Here is a 20000-nt window from a genome sequence, read left to right as displayed (position 1 = left end):
AAACGTAATGTGGTTCTGTGAAGCTGTGCCAATCTGCAATCATGTGTTATCTGTTTTGTATTGTTTTTTTGTGTTCTATTGTGAGAGCAATGTAAACCGTATGCGTTTCTGGTTAAAATTAATTAAAGTGAATTTAATTTTCATTGCAGTTTATTAACATTGTCGTAAATCTGTTGGATGCACTTAAGACATCGTTTTCGCATCGTTCATTGTATGCCCGGAATATGGGTAAGAAGGATGTAGTAAGTGATGCCGCTGTTGCAAGTTTAACTATGCTGAAGGGCTATGCTCGTAGCACACGCAATTCAGACGACTTGTGTATGCAAAAATTCCTGTGCGAGGCAAACACTGATTGCACGAGCGCGATTGGCGGTACCAGTATCTTCTGTCAACTGGGATCGTGAGTATATCATGTTTAGTGATGTATTGGTTATGATCTTTGTAAACTTTATTCGTTTGCACCATTTTTCTTTTACAGCTATGCAACAAGCTTCATTCTAGAACGGCAAACTGGCAAAACGTTTGAGAGTTTTTACGAAGCTGGACGAAATGGACGCTCGGGATTCGATTGCCGACAGTTATACTTGCAATGCAACGAGGTATAAGGCAAAACGGTATCGTGAGAGAGGTTGATGGCACACAGGTGATGAAATGACTAAGGTATATGAATACATTTACCATCCTCTGTTTTTCAACCTGTGTACAAATACTACAACAATCGTACTAGCCAGAAAAGACTATTGGAAAGACATGGAACTCATGGCGAGATTGGTTCCAATGGCTATTCCTGAATTATTTGTAGACGTGACATGAAACCATATTTATTTTTGCGAGGTTTAGAAATGATCATACAACTCAGTAAGAGTTTCTGTTAGAAATTGTCTATTTATACCATATTTTATTTATTTATTTGTCACCCCTAATTTCCCGCGCTCTACCCTAATTTCTTTCCGAATTCTTTATGTCCCACTGCGATTAGTATATCCTATTCAAAATGAAAAGTCCAAAACAATACAAATGGCATTAATTGACATTGTGAGATAAATAAAAGCTTTCTATAATGACACTTTTTGAGAATGAAAGGAAATAAAAGTGATTGATGTTAAAAATGGTTAGATGCAATTTTATTTTGGATGAACATCTTGATATGTACTTTCGAAAGAAATCAACAATCGTTTGTATGGTAACAGGTAAACCAATCTGCAAAATAATCTGGTAATTTTGATTGTTATGAATTTAGAATCTTCAAACAAACAATAAAACGGTTGGTACATGTGTTCGAATGAGTACAGCCATTTCATTCTTCTCATAAGTATCTGAGTATATGTGTAGTTAGCTAAATGTGGGCCTTTCTGTCTTTACGGCGGTGTGTAAAAAGAACACAGCTGCATCAATCGATCATCATCAATATTGTCCCGAATGTCCTGCATATTATTTTATCTCGTACACTTTCAATGAATGAATGGCGCTGAGCATGAGTCCAAAGTTAAACATAGCACTTCGTAGTGTTACTAAGTTGTAATGAGTATGAGTATCCAAAAGTTAACAAAATTGGCAGTGAGTCGTGTCACGTGTTTTTTTTATTATATCATTGTCTATGGTAGCTATAGATCAGCCCTAGGTGAAAGGCGGTGCAGAGTAAACAAGCACAACCGCCATATTGGCGATCGTTGCTGATACGCGTGGCCGCCATTATTAAAATGGAAATAATAAATTCTATGAAAAAATCCTTGGATCGATCATTTCGTCAATCATTGTATATATGTTGAGAGTTTTCATCTGTGCGTAAAAATAACTATTCTAATTGTAAAAGACGACATCGAGGAGTTGCGTCACATGACGTCGCCCAAAATAGCGCAGATCTCATAGCACTACTACTATTGTACTCCACTTGCTTTTATGTTTGTTGGGCCATGGGGATAACTTCAGTCGACAGTGATCTTAATTTGAAGATTGAACTAGCCAAAAAATAAGTACCTGTCACATAATGTTTAATGTGCGTATTTTAAACTGATACATTTGAAAATGAGCTATGAAAATGTATATTATCCGCATCTGCACAACTGCTAGAAGATTTCTTTTTACATTTTCTAGACAGCGTTTGGACGCTTCATGTAGTATTTTTTATAGAAAAAAACCCATATGTAATTTTCTTAGGAACAAAAATAATAAGGTTATCTGCATCAAAAGTAATATAAACCAGAGATGAGAATTGAAACTAGGCAATCCTATAGGAATATCAAAAATGTTAAAACATAATTTCATCGTCTCGAAAGATTTCCATTAGAATTCTAGGGGAAAGCGATGTGCCCATTGTCCACAAATACAGGCAGAATCACTATATACCGTCTGATGTGATGTGACACAGCGTTCAACACGAGGTTTCTAGAGCTATTTGAAATGAATTCATGTATCAGTTTGATGTTGTCTTTCAGCGGCGATGCATTAAGATTTGTGTTGATAACAAACAACGAACTAATCCATCCATTGCAGATTTTGTGCAACAGTGTATCTAGTGATTGTTACAGAATATAACGATTGTTGTGGATGAGTAGCGGCATCTGCGAACACACAAGTTTAACAAAAGTGCACGAAGTCGTAGTATATTCCGTGCCATCATAACACCTAAAGTGTCTCCTATGAGAAAAGAGTTCATTTCCACACAGTGTTTTTTGTGTTGCGTTTATAAGATTCTATAAGCTCATTTGGCTACAATCCCGCAAGCTGTGCCAAAAATAACAGCTACAAATTCTCCGAGTAAAACAGCGGGTATAGAACCATCTTAGGGCTGAAATGGCCTCATTGACAACAGGTGCGGCAGGAGCAGTTGGTATGACACCAACTGTTGCCAGTGCGGGACCTGCTTTAGATGATCCGTTGACTCTCGATGGAGGTGGAGCGAACAATCAGCCAAAGCGGCCACCACGACGACCCGGAAAAGTAGTACCCGATCGTCCACCGCGTGTTTTCTACTGCCTGACGCTAAAGAATCCTCTACGAAAGCTGTGCATCAAAGTAGTGGAGTGGAAGTATGTCATATCGATCATTTCATATTGAATATATCGAAAAGATTTATATCATTGATTATTGATATCATGCAAACGTTTCCACGAGAATTAATCGTAGTAAATACTATATTTTATCATCTATCAAATACTTACCAAGAACTGATTGTTTTTAAAAGGAAGGCTATGAGGCGTTTCTTTTTTTACTTGTTAATTTTTACTGCGGGGTAAAACAAGGAGACCGTCTGCCATTCTCTACACTTTGATTTCATTCATGTTATTCAATAGTTTTAATCGGCGGACTCAATCTATTCGTGCGTTATTCTGATTGCACTAAGGAAATATTCTGTTAGAATATTTACTAGCATTACTCTGTAACAAATTTGTTTAATGTTCATTATTGTGCAGGCCATTCGAATATCTCATACTGTTGACGATATTTGCAAATTGTGTCGCGCTTGCAACGTACACGCCCTTCCCTAATGGAGATTCCAATGCCACAAATGCTCTGCTAGAAAAGGTCGAACACGTTTTTTTGGTCATATTTACACTGGAATGTGTTATGAAATTGATTGCTTATGGATTTGTTATGCACCCTGGAGCCTATCTTCGGAGTCGATGGAATATGCTGGACTTTACTATTGTTTTGATTGGGTAAGTAAGCCGAAGAACTAAGATTATGAAGAAATAGAAATGCCACGAGATTTAGTTTATTATTTTATGATCTAGGAACAATGAAGTGATCCTGGTGATTAATTTAAATGCAAAGCCTTAGATATCGGTCACCTGTTTGTATTAGTGGCATGTTTTTATATACTAATATCTAGTAAGTTCGTTCTTATATAAGATTAAAAAAACGCGAAATTTAAAATGTATGCAATGATATTTAAATGCACCTATCATTTATCTCTTTACGCACCATTTAAAGAGATAAATTACGGAGGTTTCTCCAAAGATACTCAAATAATCAGAAAAAGACCAACCTGTTCAGGATCATCAAAAAGACGTTAATCGAATTGATCGAATCGATTGTCTTAAGGAAGGTAGTTTAGACAAAATTCATTTAACCCTCATCGGTTCTTTGTATGCGCGCGCATACAATTTGGTCCGAAAAAATCAAATTATTCAAAAACGGCTCGATGAAATTTTTTGAATTTCTTCAAAATAGATTTATTTTGATCATAGAATAGAAATATATCACTCAAAAATTTTAGGCATGTGTAGTATCGCCTGAGCAGAAATAGTTACGAATCGGTTCCTGTGTATGCGTTCGCATACACATACGTCCACCATATGTATTTAGCCGAAAAAAATCATTTTTGAAGCTCTGAAAAAATGATTTCAGGTAAAAAACATCTCTTGTCAGGAATGGTGAACGTGTTGCTCAAATTTCAAACTGATCGAGCAATATTTGGAGCTACGACGCCGTTATAAACCTTCAAGCGATTTCATGGTTGCATCCGATATGATGATCTAGAGGAATGTTTGATTTATGATAAATTCTGATCGATCAGAAATGTGTTCTAAAGGTACAATAATAATTTGAACACTATCTACAAACCAGGAAAAAATGTTACAGTCGATGAACAGTTTGTTCCATTTCGTGGATGGTCTCCGTTTCGTGAATATATTGCATCAAAATCTGCCAAATATGGCATGGCAAATTTGGTTTATGTGTTTCAAAAGATGGTATGCACACAATACACAAATTTATAATGGTCGTGATCGATACACCACTCCCAAAAGCAACTTAGGCCGCCATTGTTTTGTGTTTTGACAAAAAAAGAATGTCCGATCAAAGTGTAACTTGCGACAATTTTTATTTCATATGATTTGGCTGAAGAATTGAATAAAAATCGTATGGCTTTGGGAACGATTACTGAAAATAAAAAAGCAATTCTATTAGCCTTGGTTGATATGCGCACAAAGCTATTATATTCTACTGAAGCTATGTATGACCACAAATTACTAGCCATTATGTTGCCGTATATCCCCCGTCATTACCAATTTGTTACTTTGGCGAGCATGTTCTATAGTGCTGTGGGTATCAACAATCATGAAAAAAGAAAAAAGCCAAACTTAGTTGAGTAATTGCAAGAAGACTAAAGGAAGAATTGACACCATGGACCAATGGGCTGGAACCTTTACTTGCAAATGAAAAATAAATCGTTGGCAAATGGCTCTGTAGTATGCAATATGAGTATGCTATTATTACGCTCGCCGAATTGTTTTCGGACTGAAAAAAAATAAAAAAGCATCCATAATATTTGTCGTCGGCTGTTTATCGAAACATTGGGAATGGCTTTTGTTGATTCACACATAGTAAGACGCAAAACAAAACCGACTGATAGTGATGCTGCTAATGTTTCACATAATGTTCGTCCCATTCGCCATTTGACACCAACACCCAAAATCGGCCGTTGTCAAGTCTACACATACTAAACTAACCAATTTTTTTTTGCTGCACGTTGTGAAAGTGTGCAAAATTTGATTGTGCTAACCATCGACATGATATTTGCAAGAAATGTGCCAAAAAAATTAGGAAACACTTGAAAAATGTACTTTTTCACGGTTTTTCGCATTTTTCTCAAAAAACATGATTTTATAATTGCCAATTCTACTACAGTATTTTAAGAATTATTGACTTGTAGTATTTTTTTTCGATAAAGAACATTCCAATGAATAAATAAAAAATATCAGAAGTGATTAGTTTTAGTTTTGGATTTTTTGGAACAGGTTGGAAAAATGAGTGTAAGCGTGCGCATACAAAAGAACCGATTCGATGCAATTCTGGAGGGACCGATGAGGGTTAAAAAGAGATGTCTTTCTAAATTTTCAATTCAGACGAAAAAAAATGAATAGTTTTGCCATAAAAAATCCTCAAAATGAGCCGGGTTTGACTCGATTTAATTTAATTAACACAATATATTCTAATCTTTATAATTCTTCAGTATGATTAGTACAACTTTATCTAGCATTATGCGAGATGGGTTTGATGTAAAAGCACTTAGAGCCTTTCGAGTACTCAGACCATTGCGTTTGGTATCTGGAGTCCCTAGTAAGTTTTTTTTACTGTTTTACTGTTTGTTGTTGTTTTACATAGCCGCGTTTATAGTATTACGTTGTTTCATAAGTAATTGCGTTTTTTCCATGACAGTTTGTTTTTAAATCTGCTTTGGCAAATTCCGTTTGCTCATTGTTCCTCAAGGTTCCACCATTTGTGAACTAAGGCAACAATCAAATTTAAGTAACGCTACTAGCCGTTCGATGATCGATTGTGATGTTTCTGTTGCTCCCCTTTATGTAATTAACAAATATTTTACTATTCTCTCGCCAATGCTTTTCTATCAGTCAGGAAGTGTTTGTCCTGTGAAAATCTAATAAATAAGAAAAGAAAAGAAGAAGAAATACAAGTTTCGTACTTTCGAATGCTCATAACATGAGAACGGATGAGCCGATTTCACTCATTCCTGGCCCAATAAATTCGTCTTGCTCTGTGGAAGGTTCATACGTTTAAAAATATTGAGTAAGTTATTGCAAATTGGAACTCAATTTTGCACTGGATATCTACTTCACAGCCTACTTGATTCGATATTATTTCAAAACATTGGATGGCTACCTTTCAGCTCAAATGCCCACTGCGTTGAATTCGATATTGTTACTCTAAGTTGATCATCTTTGCCTACTGTGATACTTTCTACAGTGATCACAAAATCACTTTTCAAATTTTTACTTCCATCAAACCAAAGAGCGAGGGGTTTGAGCAAACCAACGATGATTCGTCAAGTGAATTAAGTTTGGTAATTATTGTGGTTTGAATAAAAACTACAGCGAGTACATGAAGAACTAGTTGTGGTAAAAAGAAAATTATCTGATTTTAGTTGAGTCATTTCAAGACAAATAAAATACCTTCAATCAAAAGATCACGTAAAGGAGTACGCAGACGAAATTCAAAAAGACTGGCACTAATCTGTAGAAACCAGACCTCTGAGCAACAGGATCAAGCATGTTTTCAGCTTCAATTGCATGTGCCTGAAAATCGAAATCAAGATCTCAAGAACAACGAGAAAGGATTAATGATAGCGAAAGACGAAGGGAGCAATGCAATCAAGATCAGGATCTTATATGTGAACTATTGCAAATCCTCCCGTGGCTCATTTACATCGTGCCGCATTGCTTTATGGTTCTACGATCCCCTACAATCAAATGTCGTGTGGTGATAAAAGGAAGATGGATGAGGTGTGTTAACATTACCCAAAAATTTCGTTTCGAAACTCCCCGATTTTTTTGGTAATTATTGGATGTTGGTCATCAGTATCATTGCAGACAACAGTACAGTAAAAACCGTTTCCATTTTTATGTGGCAACAAAAACTATACATCCAACATATTAAATATAGGCCTCAAGAGTTAGGCAGGCAGAATGAAGATTGGCGGGAACACTAATGTTTTACTGAATTACTATTTGGCATTGTTCATTCCTCTTTTAATAAAAACTTTTCCATTTTCCTTGCGCTTTCACATCTACAACATTTACCTTTACGATTCAAAATAGTTTTATTCAAAACAATAATTAATTTTAATTAAACAATTGCAGAAAAATCCATAACTTTACGATCTTAATGTTTGCTTTATGACGTACTCAGTAGAAAGGGGTTCCAATGATATTTTGTTGCTTGTGAAACAAAAACACGCTGCAACGACCGTTAAATTAGTTCTAGTGAATTAAAAAAGGATCAAGGTCGAAGCGTGATTAATCATTCTAAACAACCTCAAAAGATGATACTCACTAAAAGAAGATTATGTTGTTAGTTTGGTGAGAGTTTGTGATAACTTTTGAACCGCAATCAGGAAATAAAACGATTCATTTGAATGTCTACTGCAAAAAAATAGAATAGAACCATCAACGAGAAGCCGCCATAAGTTGTCAATCGCAATGATTGCATACACCAACAGGACAACGCTAGACCGCATACATCTTTGAGTCCTAGCCAAAAATGGGGAGAACCTGGCTCCGAACATTTGATGTGCTTGTCAAATAGCCCTGGCCTTGCTCTACCAGTTGTTTCGATTTTTGCAGAACTTCTTGTATGGTAAAACTATTAGGGAAGATGGCACTGTGATATCGAAGTTCATTCAGTTTACTGAAGATAAGAACTAGAATGTCTATATCCAGTGAATGCTAAAGATTGCAGAAGGAATTCAAAAAATCATTCAAACAAATTGAAATATATAACACTGATTAATCTTCATTCTTAGTATTTACATAAAACGCAATTACATATGATACAACCTAATATATGGCAATTGATGAATTCGTGTATGAGATATTGGTTACATGACTACGATTATAATATGAAACAATTTTTTTTGATAAATATAATTTGATAAATTATTTCATATTTAATATGACATCTGAATTTGGCAGGTTTACAGGTAGTACTGAACTCCATATTAAGAGCAATGGTTCCTTTGCTGCACATTGCTCTGTTGGTCTTGTTCGTGATCATTATTTATGCTATTGTTGGCCTTGAACTTTTTTCTGGAAAGATGCATAAAACGTGCTTTCATAATATCACAGGTAAGTCATTGAATGGTCTATGATTTGTAACCATTTCTAATGATAGTCTGAATCTTATCTTTTATTAGGAGACATGATGGAAGATCCTACACCATGTGGTGAAGGTGGATATCAGTGTAACTCGATTGGATCTCATTATATCTGCCGATATTATTGGGAAGGTCCGAATGCTGGAATAACGAACTTTGATAATTTTGGACTTTCCATGCTCACCGTGTTTCAGTGTATTACTTTGGAGGGTTGGACAGATATGTTATACTATGTAAGTGTTAGTACTGCTAAAGTAAAACGAAACTAAAATTATTTTACCTCCTGTTGAAATGCTTTATATAAAAATCGGATCTTAGTACAAATACCATTATTACGTCCAATTCTCCTTACAGATTGAAGACGCGATGGGGAGCAATTGGCAGTGGATCTATTTCGTGTCCATGGTAATTTTGGGAGCGTTTTTTGTTATGAATCTAATTCTTGGCGTGCTTAGCGGTGAATTTTCTAAAGAACGAACGAAGGCAAAATCGCGAGGTGATTTCCAAAAACTACGCGAAAAACAACGAATTGAAGAAGATTTAAAAGGTTATTTAGACTGGATAACACAAGCCGAAGATATAGACACCTATCAGGATCCTCCATTGATCGGCATGACGCAGGAGAGTAAAATGAAGAATGTTAAAGCGAATGTTAGTGCTACTAGCAATGTTGCTGGTGGCATAGCTATGGATTCGCTGAATCTGGTTCCGGATACGACACCTGATTATATTCATCAACAGTCGGAGTCGTGGTACAAACGGCGTTTGCGAGCATGGGATCGATTCAATCGCAAAATGCGACGATCCTGTCGAAAGGCTGTGAAATCACAAGCTTTTTATTGGTTAATCATCGTCTTGGTTTTTCTTAACACTGGAGTATTAGCGACAGAACATTACCACCAACCACAGTGGTTAGACGATTTTCAAGGTAAGGATTTAAAATTGTCATAAATTATGTCGAAGCTTTTATCGATCTTCGTGATAAAATTCAATACATTTCGATTAAAAGAAAGCTATATGTTATGTATAATTTTAGATGTAGTGATATTATAGTGTGGAAACCCCTTTGCACTGCGTTTTACTGCACTGTGATAATGGCGTAATGTCTGGCATTCCACTGCACACTCTATTGTTGCACTTTGCTAGACTGAATCCATGTTCTATAATACAAATTTCACGTTAAACATTGATGTTCAATATTGAATGAATGTGCTAAATGACTAGAAGCCGCAGCCAGCACCATGGAAGTGGAAAAGTTATGGATTTGCCCGATCTCAACCGAGTGTGCTCGCATGTAAGCAAGCGTCGAAACCAGCTTTAATTACTAAATGATTTAAACACTGCAATGAACAACTTACAGCACAATTCGAACCAAAAACTTAATATCTAATTCGTACGATTAATGTAAATGACAGAATCTAGACTGGTTTCAATAAGTTACTAAATAAATTTAACGCTAAGCATGATTATGATAATATGAGAAGTGACATTAAAAAATAAATACAATTTATAATCAAACTATTTAGCAGAATATTACATTATTATTAAATTCCGTAATATTGTATAAATGCAATAATACTAAACTTTAAAGTATCAATATCATAGTAATACTGTTTACTGCTACATTGTTTTCTGGTTTGATGAAATATGCTAATTGTGCAGAAAACCAAAATTGCTAGAGAAAATACTTATCTTTTAAAATTAGCAAAGGAACCTGGAATTTTCTAGGACGTTTCTGGAAAAGAAAATTTAAAAATTTTAATACTGATTATATTTATGAGATTTACTTTTTTGTGTGTGTGAGTAGTGAATAAAGTTAGAATAAAAGAAGTTGTCATAAACTGTACCAAAATTCAAGAAGATTAACTCACATCTCTGTTACTGGAAGTGGTCGACTGTACAGTTGTAATTTGAAGTCCGATTGCAATTATTTATGCTTTTTTGTTGTGTTTTCTTATATTTTTTTATTCATTTCAGAATATACAAACATGTTTTTTGTGGCTCTTTTTTCGCTGGAAATGTTTCTCAAAATGTATAGCCTGGGATTACAGGGTTACTATGTATCTCTGTTCAATCGTTTTGACTGCTTCGTGGTAATAGGCAGTGTGGTCGAGGTCTTATTGACCAACACTCAAATAATGCCTCCTTTGGGGATTTCTGTGCTGCGATGTGTTCGACTACTGCGCGTTTTTAAAGTGACAAAGTAATTTTTTTTAATAATTTCGAAGTCTTTTAAATCACTACCGGCTTTATCGATCATATGAATAGATAGCATAACACTATACATAATAAACGCTTCATTTTCATATGTTCCTATTATTATTTTTATTAGTATAAACGAAAATGCTGTTTAGATACTACCTGTCCTACTTTTCAATTACTTGCTACAAATTTCCTTAAATCTCGTTTTTTTCTATCAAAGGAAGAGGAATGCAGCCTTTTCTGGTTCCATACATTGTAATCATATGAAAAAAAAATACAAAGTGGAGAATGAACCTAATGTTTAAAACCTCTATAATAAATTAGATTAAAAAAATCAAAACATTCTAAAAATCTATTGGTAAATAGTACCTAGCGTAGTTTAAACAGTGTATTTATGTATGTAATGTATCATCATATAACAGATAGATATCTGTTCTTGTCATTCTATTTGGAAAAAATAATTAGCAAAAGTGTTATAATTTCTATGAAATATGTAGAAATTAAAGCCGGTATAACATTATGAGAACGACGATATATTTTTATGCATCTGTTTATATACTTTTTTAGATATTGGCAATCGTTGTCAAACCTCGTTGCTTCATTGCTGAACTCCATTCAATCGATAGCATCGCTTTTGTTACTATTGTTTCTTTTCATCGTGATATTTGCACTTTTGGGTATGCAAGTGTTTGGTGGTCGGTTCATCTTCAATTCGATGGACAATAAACCCCGTTCTAATTTCGATAGCTTTGTTCAAAGTTTATTAACCGTATTTCAGGTATGTAATGCATCCGTAAATGTTACTTCCGACTTTTGACTATGCCTCATAATTCGCGATTGTACATTCATTTATGTATGTTATATGTTTTTACAGATATTGACAGGAGAAGATTGGGTATGCAATTTCGTTTGTGCTGTGCTTTGATGATGCGCCATTCACCTAAATGACTGTTTTTAATTTTATTTAGAATGCAGTCATGTACGACGGAATCAGTGCATATGGAGGAGTTGCTTCATTTGGCATTCTCGCCAGCATTTATTTCATCATTTTGTTCATCTGCGGTAACTGTATCCTTTTAACAAATTAATGAGTCCATTTGAGATAAAATTACACTGCTTTTTTCACAGCCACAGTCCAAGTGTGACCAAGTCTTCCTTAACTCATACTATCATTGCACCTATCTAGACATTTTATTGAACGTATTCTTGGCTATTGCTGTGGATAATTTGGCCGATGCAGAATCGCTAACAGCAGTAGAAAAGGATGAAGATCCCGACATCGAACTAGACGACATTGCGGACAGATCTGAACATGATGCAAAAGATGAGGACAATGAAAGAGACGATGAAGATGTAGAAACTAACGATAATGCAGATGAAAGCGTCTCAAATGAAGATGGTGTGCAACATAGACAATCAAACAGGCAATTGGTGGAGCCTAATTTCAAAAACTGCGACGATAAAATGGAGGAGATAACTAGTAAAAAGTAAACATGATTTATTTTAATTGAGATCTTGTACGAGATCGAATTAAGAATTCTAAATTGACATCATCGGTTGTTGAATCTAGTACCATATCTCAATCAAACTTGCATGATGTTCGAGTTCGATATTGTTATGTTTTCTGAGATTACTCACGCTTTATTTTTCAGTGCTATTATTGCCAACGCTACCGTGGGTGACAGCAACATCAAAAACGCATCAACATCGTTGGAAAAGACACAAAAAATGCGCATCAGTAGGGTTATAATCCAAGGTATACGATCTTCGTGTTAATTAAATTCTAATAGAGCTTATTAAATTGGTAAAAAAATGTCTAGCAATCACCACTTACACAGTAACAGGCATAAAATAATGTTTTTCTAAAAGCATTAATAAGTCTTTACAACCTTGCGCATTTATGTATTTTATTTTAAAAATGGCTATAGTTAAGAAAAGCTCGTCAAATCATCCTGTGCTGCCCAGACGCTTGTCCCGCATTGGCCTCAAAATAAAGAAATACCGCCAGCCCCCGAAAAGTGCCCTTTTTGTGCTTTCCAACACTAACAGGTGAATGTGTTTTCATTTATTTCCAGCTATTTAAATTATATAAAATCGAGATTATATTTTACACGACTAATTTATCCTTAAAGTAGTTTAAAAAGTGTGAAGTTTTTCGTGTTTACCTATACATCCATCCATTGTTTACTTCCACATTAACTACCTGATGATTTTAAAGGACTACGATCAACCTCATTAAAGCGTGAAGCTATTTGCGTTAACATTCATATTACCTCAATATTATTTTAGAAATTAAATAATGCTCGGAGTTTAAGTCAGTTATTGTTTAGAATATGGTTCCATTATTTCAGATCATTGCGAGACAATCGAAATACTGAATGATCGTGCTTCCGTTCATACAACCTATGTCGGATTGTCCAAACGATTGTCCGAAGCGGTGGTGTCCAGCGGTGGTTTCTCTGATGAAAAGTCACTGTTTCTCCTGAAGCCTACCAACAGGTTATTGTTGAATTTGTTTAGCACAGCTTCCTTATTTATCCTGCAGAGTTTATGCAATCATAGAAATATTTTGAGTCTGCTGTAACGTGTAGCAATGCAAATACTTTCAATTACTATTAAGCATAGTAATACGACCAACTAGTAAAGTAACAGCGAATTTTCTATTATTGTTTTTTGCTTGGTTGTGCCAAAAAGTGTTGCCTTTATTAAAAACACTCTCAATATGTGTTATGCTTTTAGTCAAATGATAGTGAAAGTAATCATTAATGTTTTATGTTTTATTTTTTTATTTTTGTTACAATAGCTTTCGTCTTTTTTGCCACTGGCTGTGCAACCATACAATTTTTGGAAACATCATTCTTCTTTGTATTATGCTATCCTCAATAATGTTAGCAGCCGAAGACCCGTTAAATGCCAATTCGGAACGAAATCAAATTCTTAACCAATTTGATTTCTTCTTCACCGCGGTTTTTGCTATTGAACTCATCTTGAAAGTGATTGCTTATGGATTTATACTCCATAAAGGAGCATTTTGTCGATCAGCTTTTAATTTATTGGATCTTCTAGTAGTCAGTGTTTCATTGATATCTATGTTCTTCAGGTATGTCCTATTATTGATCAGCTTTGCGTGTGTTTGACATTAGTTAAATTCTAATTTATTCTCATTTCCTTCGCAGTTCTGGTACCATTTCGGTGGTAAAAATTTTAAGAGTGTTACGTGTTTTGAGACCTCTAAGGGCTATAAACAGGGCCAAAGGATTGAAGGTATGAAAGAAATGCAATTAGATGTAGTTAACGCCGAAAATTGTGCCATAATAAGGAAGTCGTGGTAATTACTATTGTAGCATGTCGTACAATGCGTTATAGTGGCTGTGAAAACTATCGGAAATATTGTTCTTGTTACGTTCCTGCTACAGTTTATGTTTGCCGTTATTGGTGTGCAACTATTTAAGGTAAGACATTTATGAACAAGAGAGTTTTGGCATAGGACATAATATGGATAGGACACAAGTAATTTGAGTATATTTTTTATTCGTATATGCTATTAGGGTAAATTTTTTTCTTGCTCGGATCGGTCTAAATATGAAGAATCTGATTGCCAGTAAGTTATGCTATTCTCAGTTTTGGTAATAGAAGTATCTTTCCAAAGGAAATATGTAACGACTCTTGGTATAATCGTTGCCTCTATTTTAGCGGTACTTATTTGGTATTTGAGGACGGGAATGTAGACAAACCAGTATCGAAGGAAAGAGAGTGGTCAAACAATAGGTTCCACTTTGACGATGTACAAAAAGCTATGCTTACCCTTTTCACCGTATCCACGTTCGAAGGCTGGCCATCGTAGGTATCAAGTTATAACTATGCTTTAGGACGAAAATTCTCACATTTTTTCTTCTATTTCTTTCATAGCTTATTGTACGTTTCTATAGACTCACATACTGAAAATTTTGGACCTATTTACAATTACCGACCATTGGTAGCAACGTATTACATTATCTATATAATTGTTATTGCGTTCTTCATGGTAAACATTTTCGTTGGTTTTGTAATCGTCACGTTCCAAAATGAAGGAGAACAAGAGTATAAAAATTGTGATCTTGATAAAAATCAGCGTAATTGTATCGAATTTGCGCTCAAAGCTAAACCAGTCAGGCGGTACATACCAAATGATGATCGCATACAGTATAAAGTGTGGTGGTTTGTCACCTCACAGTTGTTTGAATATACAATTTTTATTTTGATCATGATGAACACCATAACCCTTTCGATGAAGTTTTATCGTCAACCTCAACCCTATACGGAGTGGCTCGATTTCTTCAACCTACTATTTACCGCCGTCTTTGCTTTGGAGTTTGTTTTCAAACTAGCAGCCTTCAGGTTTCAGGTACCAAGATGGAATGATACATCAAACTGTTATTTTAGACGGCATATTTATCGTACTTAAATACTCCTTTTTGCTTATCATAAACAATTTAGAATTACTTTGGAGATGCTTGGAATGTGTTCGATTTCATAATTGTTTTGGGCAGTTTTATTGACATTGTATATTCTGAGGTGACTACGACTAGCGGTACAAAGGTAAGTGATTGTTTCTGAGGTGCCAATGATTCCCAATATTATAACATATTTTCTCAACAGGGTGCCTCTACAATCATATCTATAAATTTTTTTCGACTCTTCCGAGTGATGCGTCTCATTAAACTGTTGGCTCGTGGAGAGGGTATACGTACACTCTTATGGACCTTTATAAAATCCTTCCAGGCCCTACCATACGTGGCGTTGCTTATAGTTATGTTATTTTTTATTTATGCTGTAATTGGCATGCAGGTATGACTTTTCAACGTACCCACCATACAGTTGCAGCTAGCAGCAATTGTTATCAATAATCAATAATTGTATTATTTACTCTAACATACCAGGTTTTTGGGAGAATTGCCTTGGATGATGAAACAGCAATTCATAGAAACAATAATTTCCAAACTTTTCCTCAAGCCATTCTGGTTTTGTTTAGGTCAGCCACTGGTATGGACTAAGTAGACAGAGTGAGATTTTTACATTAAAATGGATTGTACATTATTTACTTTCTCTTTATTCTAGGTGAAGCTTGGCAAGATATTATGCTAGATTGTTCTTCAAGAGAAGAAGTACGATGTGACGAAAATTCGGAGGATAAAGAGTCCAAAGAAGGATGTGGATCAAATTTTGCGTTTCCATACTTTATTTCTTTCTACGTGCTTTGCTCTTTTCTCATCATCAATCTATTTGTGGCTGTCATTATGGATAATTTTGATTATCTAACTCGTGACTGGTCCATCCTTGGTCCTCACCATCTGGACGAGTTCGTGCGCCTTTGGAGCGAGTATGATCCGGACGCTAAGGGACGCATCAAGCATCTGGATGTGGTAACATTACTGCGTAAAATATCGCCTCCACTCGGCTTTGGAAAACTTTGTCCGCACCGGGTGGCCTGCAAACGATTAGTGTCCATGAACATGCCACTGAATAGTGACGGAACAGTGCTCTTCAATGCGACATTGTTTGCAGTAGTTCGCACATCTCTCAAGATCAAAACTGAGGGTAACATTGATGAAGCCAATATCGAACTACGCCACATAATAAAGCAAATATGGAAACGCACTAGCAATAAATTGCTTGATCAGGTGGTACCACCTCCAGGAATAGAGGATGAAGTAACTGTTGGCAAGTTCTACGCAACGTACCTAATACAAGATTACTTCCGCCGTTTCAAAAAACGAAAGAACTACGAGCGTCCTAGCGAAGGAAACTCGAGGTCGGAAATGACACTTACGGCTGGACTTCGAATACTACAAAAAAAGGGTCCGAGAATAAAACGCAAGATCTCAGGAACATTACACGAAAGTGCATCATCAATCAATCCCGAGCCTACGCACAGGGTAAGAGATGATATGGGATCGAAACGCAGAATGATTTGGGAAATGTTTTGAACTAAAATGTACAACTATTTGCATTAGGCATATTACGATAAATTACACTCTCATTTGTTTCTAGAATAAGCAAACAGCAAGACATATCTTTTCTGGCATATTTTGGTTTTGGAGTAGTGTTCGGTTTTAAAGAGATTTAATTTGCAAAGTAATGGTTTGCAAAAATGTCTTTTTAATTCGTTACAGAGAAACCATAACCTTTTTGGGATTACATGGTCAACTACATCAGCGCTTAAGCATCGTTGTTTTAAAAATGGTAATTATGCCCCAATTGCATTTCGTACACCATACGTCATAAAATTTTGTCTTTTTTTTGCTTGTGTCTATCGTTACCAACAGGAGTATTAGGCCCAATTCGTCAAGATTCTGCGAAAACCAAATCACAGCGAAAATATGCTACGTTAAACAAAGGCTTCAAAGATGTGAACAAAGCATTATTGTTTGGCTTTCGCTCATCGGAAGATTTTATGGATGAACGTTTTGCAAAGGACTCCAATACGGATAAAGGTGCCGAAAAATCGCTAAAACCATTGTGCTTTGGAGAAGTATACTCTAAACAAACGGGGCGAGTTTTTAACGCAAAGGAGCTAGATGTTTAAATAACGTTCAAACATGACAATACAACACAGCACTTCTGGAAAGCACCGTTGTTGCCCACTGAATGTTTTAAATGGATCCAAATGCATATCTACCGTCCAATTATGTAATTTGAAAGGGGGATGTATGTGATCATCAAAACAGAAAGAAAATAAATCAACTACATATTTTTATGCTGCTAAAATTGTTTACCTTTTTGTGGAATGTGTGTTGATATTTTTTAATTCAGTCAAACAATAATTTTGATAGGATAGGAGTAAGGGTAGCACAAATCAGCGGCGTTACATTCGCAATTTGCTATGCATGGCCCACCTGGACCTGGAACATGGAGTGATTCCGAGCGATGCCGAACACACAGGGATGAGGAGATACAGATTCAAACTCTACTCAAGTGGAAACGGATTAATTAATTTATAATATTCATCAGAACGTGGCATACATGCAACAGCAAAGGTGAAACTCCATTAGTGTTGTGTGAAATGAAGATCATATCATCAAGTTAAACAGACAGAGATTTTCATTTCATTTCATATTTTCTTTATTTAAATCATCGCAATCGATCAAACAGAAGAGGGTAATAAAGTATATTAAACGAGATACTTTTTTGAGGTGACGGTCTTACAAAAAGACATAATTTTTGTTGGCAGTTACAATAGTTTCATTAATAAAGATAGAAAACTCACAATCAAAATTTAGAACATACCAAATGTAACAACCAAGGATAGAATATGTTTCTATATATCAGTCAAACTTTGTTTGGCCATCATCAAATTTCAAACGTCTAGTGAATCTCTTTTGTTTGATTCGCTAAACAGTTCCTCCTTTTTATTTATTGTGATAAAAGTTCTTCGTTTCCGGCATTTAATCAGACACATGTAGGGTTCCACGCAACTGTTTGTTCTAAGAGGGGTGTTTGGTCAACCTGGACTTTGATTCCATTGTAGTGCATTCTAGGATCCCCGCTTCCCTCCCGTCAGTTATCTGATACATCTTTATCGATTGTGACTGCTAGTTTTTCTATCAATAAAACGTTATACCTATGCAAATGTATGTGACATGTTTTATGTTGGGTGGTTTAGTCTTTTTTTATTAATTTTTATGTAGATATTTTTATATTTTCACATGCGTTTGAATGCTGCAACTATACGGTACCTCAAATGACATTGAACACTTGCTATCGTATAGGTTCTCTTGTTGACGAACTCAGGAAGAATGAAAGTTGCAATTTTATCAACCGTAGATTGCATCTCACGAAAAAGTGTCGTGTTAAGTACAATTTGTGCTATAATTGAGGCGGCAAATTCTTGTTAACACTAGTATTAACCCCACGACGCGGGTTACTTCTCGCGTTAGAACCATTTTTTCTATTGAAGCGTTCCTCCAGCATTAGCTCATGTGCGGCTAGATCCATTTCCTCTTGTGTCATATCCAGAGCCTCTTGCATTTCCATCTGGGCACAGTGTACAAGATCTAGGTCGCAATATTTGCCAAGTCCTTGTTGTGCTAGTACCTGGAATGAGTGTATGCAGATAATTTATCTTATTATTTTGTATACCACACGCCTTTGCCTTCGCATGCGCATTACCCTTCCAACTAGACTCTCTGCTGATCCAATTACATTTGAAGCGGGTCTGTGAACTTCGTGTGGGCTGCTCGGTGTAGAATGGATTAATCGTACCTTATCCAAATTTTCTATGTGAGCGCTGGTATCTTTGGATGAAAGTTGATTTGAATCAATATTAAAGATCTTAGTATTATGTCTATCATTATGTAAAAAGGTTCATTTAAGTTTTATTCACTATACTATTGAAGTTAGTACATACTGTACAGAATAGTGTATGTACTTATTGTTTCTATTTTTCGAACAATTAATTGAATTCGGCATACATCTTCCATTATGACATTTTATCTACTAACCTCTTCTTGCAGAAACATTCTGCGGGCCAATATCGACGCTGATAGTACTAGAAGTTATGTCGTAGAAAACCAAAATGTTAGTAAGGGTTTTAATTCCATCACACCGCTACCTACTTGGTTGGTCCTCGATTAATTGTCGTATCATACAGTACTAACGGCCGCAGTGGAATGTCACTCGAGGCTGCTCCGTTCGTTGCATTTATACCGTTTCCGAGGCTGTTTCCCAGTGGATCGTCGTGTACAGCATGTAGAATGCTCTCAGCAATGTGGCTATAGCCTCCACTAAGCGCAGCGTTGACTTTCGGTTTTGGAGGTTCATGCTTTTGGTTTTCATTTGTTCCAGACAGAACAGTATGCATTGCCGCTGACGCAGCAACCGAGGTGGCAGACATTTTATGATTTCCACTCCATTTTTGTTTGGTTCCGAAAGGTCCTGGCCGTCGAATCGAAGACCATACATTACCGAAGAGGGTGTGATTGCGCTGTAATAGCAATAGTGAATTAATCGATTGATCGAACCAGACCCATACCTATAGAATTTTATGCAGCCGTAAATACATACTCGGTGTGAAGGCTCCGGATTATCATCCCCGGTATCCTCTAGGTTTCCCGATATTGCCCGCTTAAGTTCGGGACCCGCTTCATGTAGTGTACGCAGACCGGCTTGTAGTGTCATTGTACGTCGTTTGTTTTGATCGCTGCTA

General features: G+C 35.9%; 3 protein-coding genes across 16 annotated transcripts in view; 2 read left to right on the top strand and 1 right to left on the bottom strand.

Moving 5' to 3' along the window:
- LOC126569120 (uncharacterized) overlaps positions 1-1111 on the top strand; it is a 5215-nt gene extending 4104 nt beyond the window's left edge. For all 6 annotated transcript variants that reach the window (XM_050226007.1, XM_050226002.1, XM_050226003.1 and 3 more), the window contains 2 exons: positions 150-400; positions 479-1111. In XM_050226007.1, coding sequence (XP_050081964.1) covers positions 150-400; positions 479-605 — 378 coding nt within the window. In that variant the 3' untranslated portion in view covers positions 606-1111. The remainder of the gene's footprint in view (positions 1-149; positions 401-478) is intronic.
- Positions 1112-2428: 1317 nt separating this feature from the next.
- On the top strand, positions 2429-17552 carry LOC126569584 (muscle calcium channel subunit alpha-1-like). The gene is made up of 25 exons (XM_050226778.1): positions 2429-3029; positions 3414-3659; positions 5957-6063; positions 8433-8585; positions 8654-8847; positions 8969-9542; positions 10592-10817; positions 11384-11594; positions 11691-11711; positions 11785-11884; positions 12003-12303; positions 12469-12572; positions 13168-13315; positions 13620-13916; positions 13993-14080; positions 14161-14268; positions 14365-14417; positions 14510-14656; positions 14726-15200; positions 15293-15394; positions 15455-15643; positions 15736-15838; positions 15914-16731; positions 16969-17038; positions 17122-17552. Exons 1-25 carry the CDS (start codon positions 2794-2796, stop codon positions 17379-17381), a joined length of 5331 nt encoding a protein of 1776 aa, XP_050082735.1. The 5' UTR covers positions 2429-2793; the 3' UTR covers positions 17382-17552.
- A 367-nt stretch (positions 17553-17919) lies between these two features.
- The window catches only part of LOC126579033 (muscle calcium channel subunit alpha-1-like), a 14813-nt gene continuing 12732 nt past the window's right edge, over positions 17920-20000 (bottom strand). For all 9 annotated transcript variants that reach the window (XM_050242246.1, XM_050242320.1, XM_050242272.1 and 6 more), the window contains 5 exons: positions 19859-20000; positions 19411-19778; positions 19297-19343; positions 18965-19089; positions 17920-18889 (listed from right to left, as the gene is read on the bottom strand). The exon at positions 19859-20000 is cut by the window's right edge and continues 785 nt beyond it. In XM_050242246.1, the coding sequence (XP_050098203.1) occupies positions 18662-18889; positions 18965-19089; positions 19297-19343; positions 19411-19778; positions 19859-20000 (910 nt within the window). In that variant the 3' untranslated portion in view covers positions 17920-18661. The remainder of the gene's footprint in view (positions 18890-18964; positions 19090-19296; positions 19344-19410; positions 19779-19858) is intronic.

The sequence above is a fragment of the Anopheles aquasalis genome, chromosome 2, assembly GCF_943734665.1.
Source record: "Anopheles aquasalis chromosome 2, idAnoAquaMG_Q_19, whole genome shotgun sequence".
NCBI classification, from domain to species: domain Eukaryota; kingdom Metazoa; phylum Arthropoda; class Insecta; order Diptera; family Culicidae; genus Anopheles; species Anopheles aquasalis.
The sequence above is the reverse complement of the archived record's forward strand: the minus strand, read 5'-3'. Positions and strand labels throughout refer to the sequence as shown.

Bases quoted from the DNA above. Each gene is read 5' to 3' on its own strand.
- LOC126569584 (XM_050226778.1), top strand. From the start codon at position 2,794: ATGGCCTCATTGACAACAGGTGCGGCAGGAGCAGTTGGTATGACACCA. The intron at 15,395-15,454 runs GTAAGTGATTGT...TTTTCTCAACAG, and splicing joins CTACGACTAGCGGTACAAAG to GGTGCCTCTACAATCATATC. The intron at 15,839-15,913 runs GTATGGACTAAG...TCTTTATTCTAG, and splicing joins TTTGTTTAGGTCAGCCACTG to GTGAAGCTTGGCAAGATATT.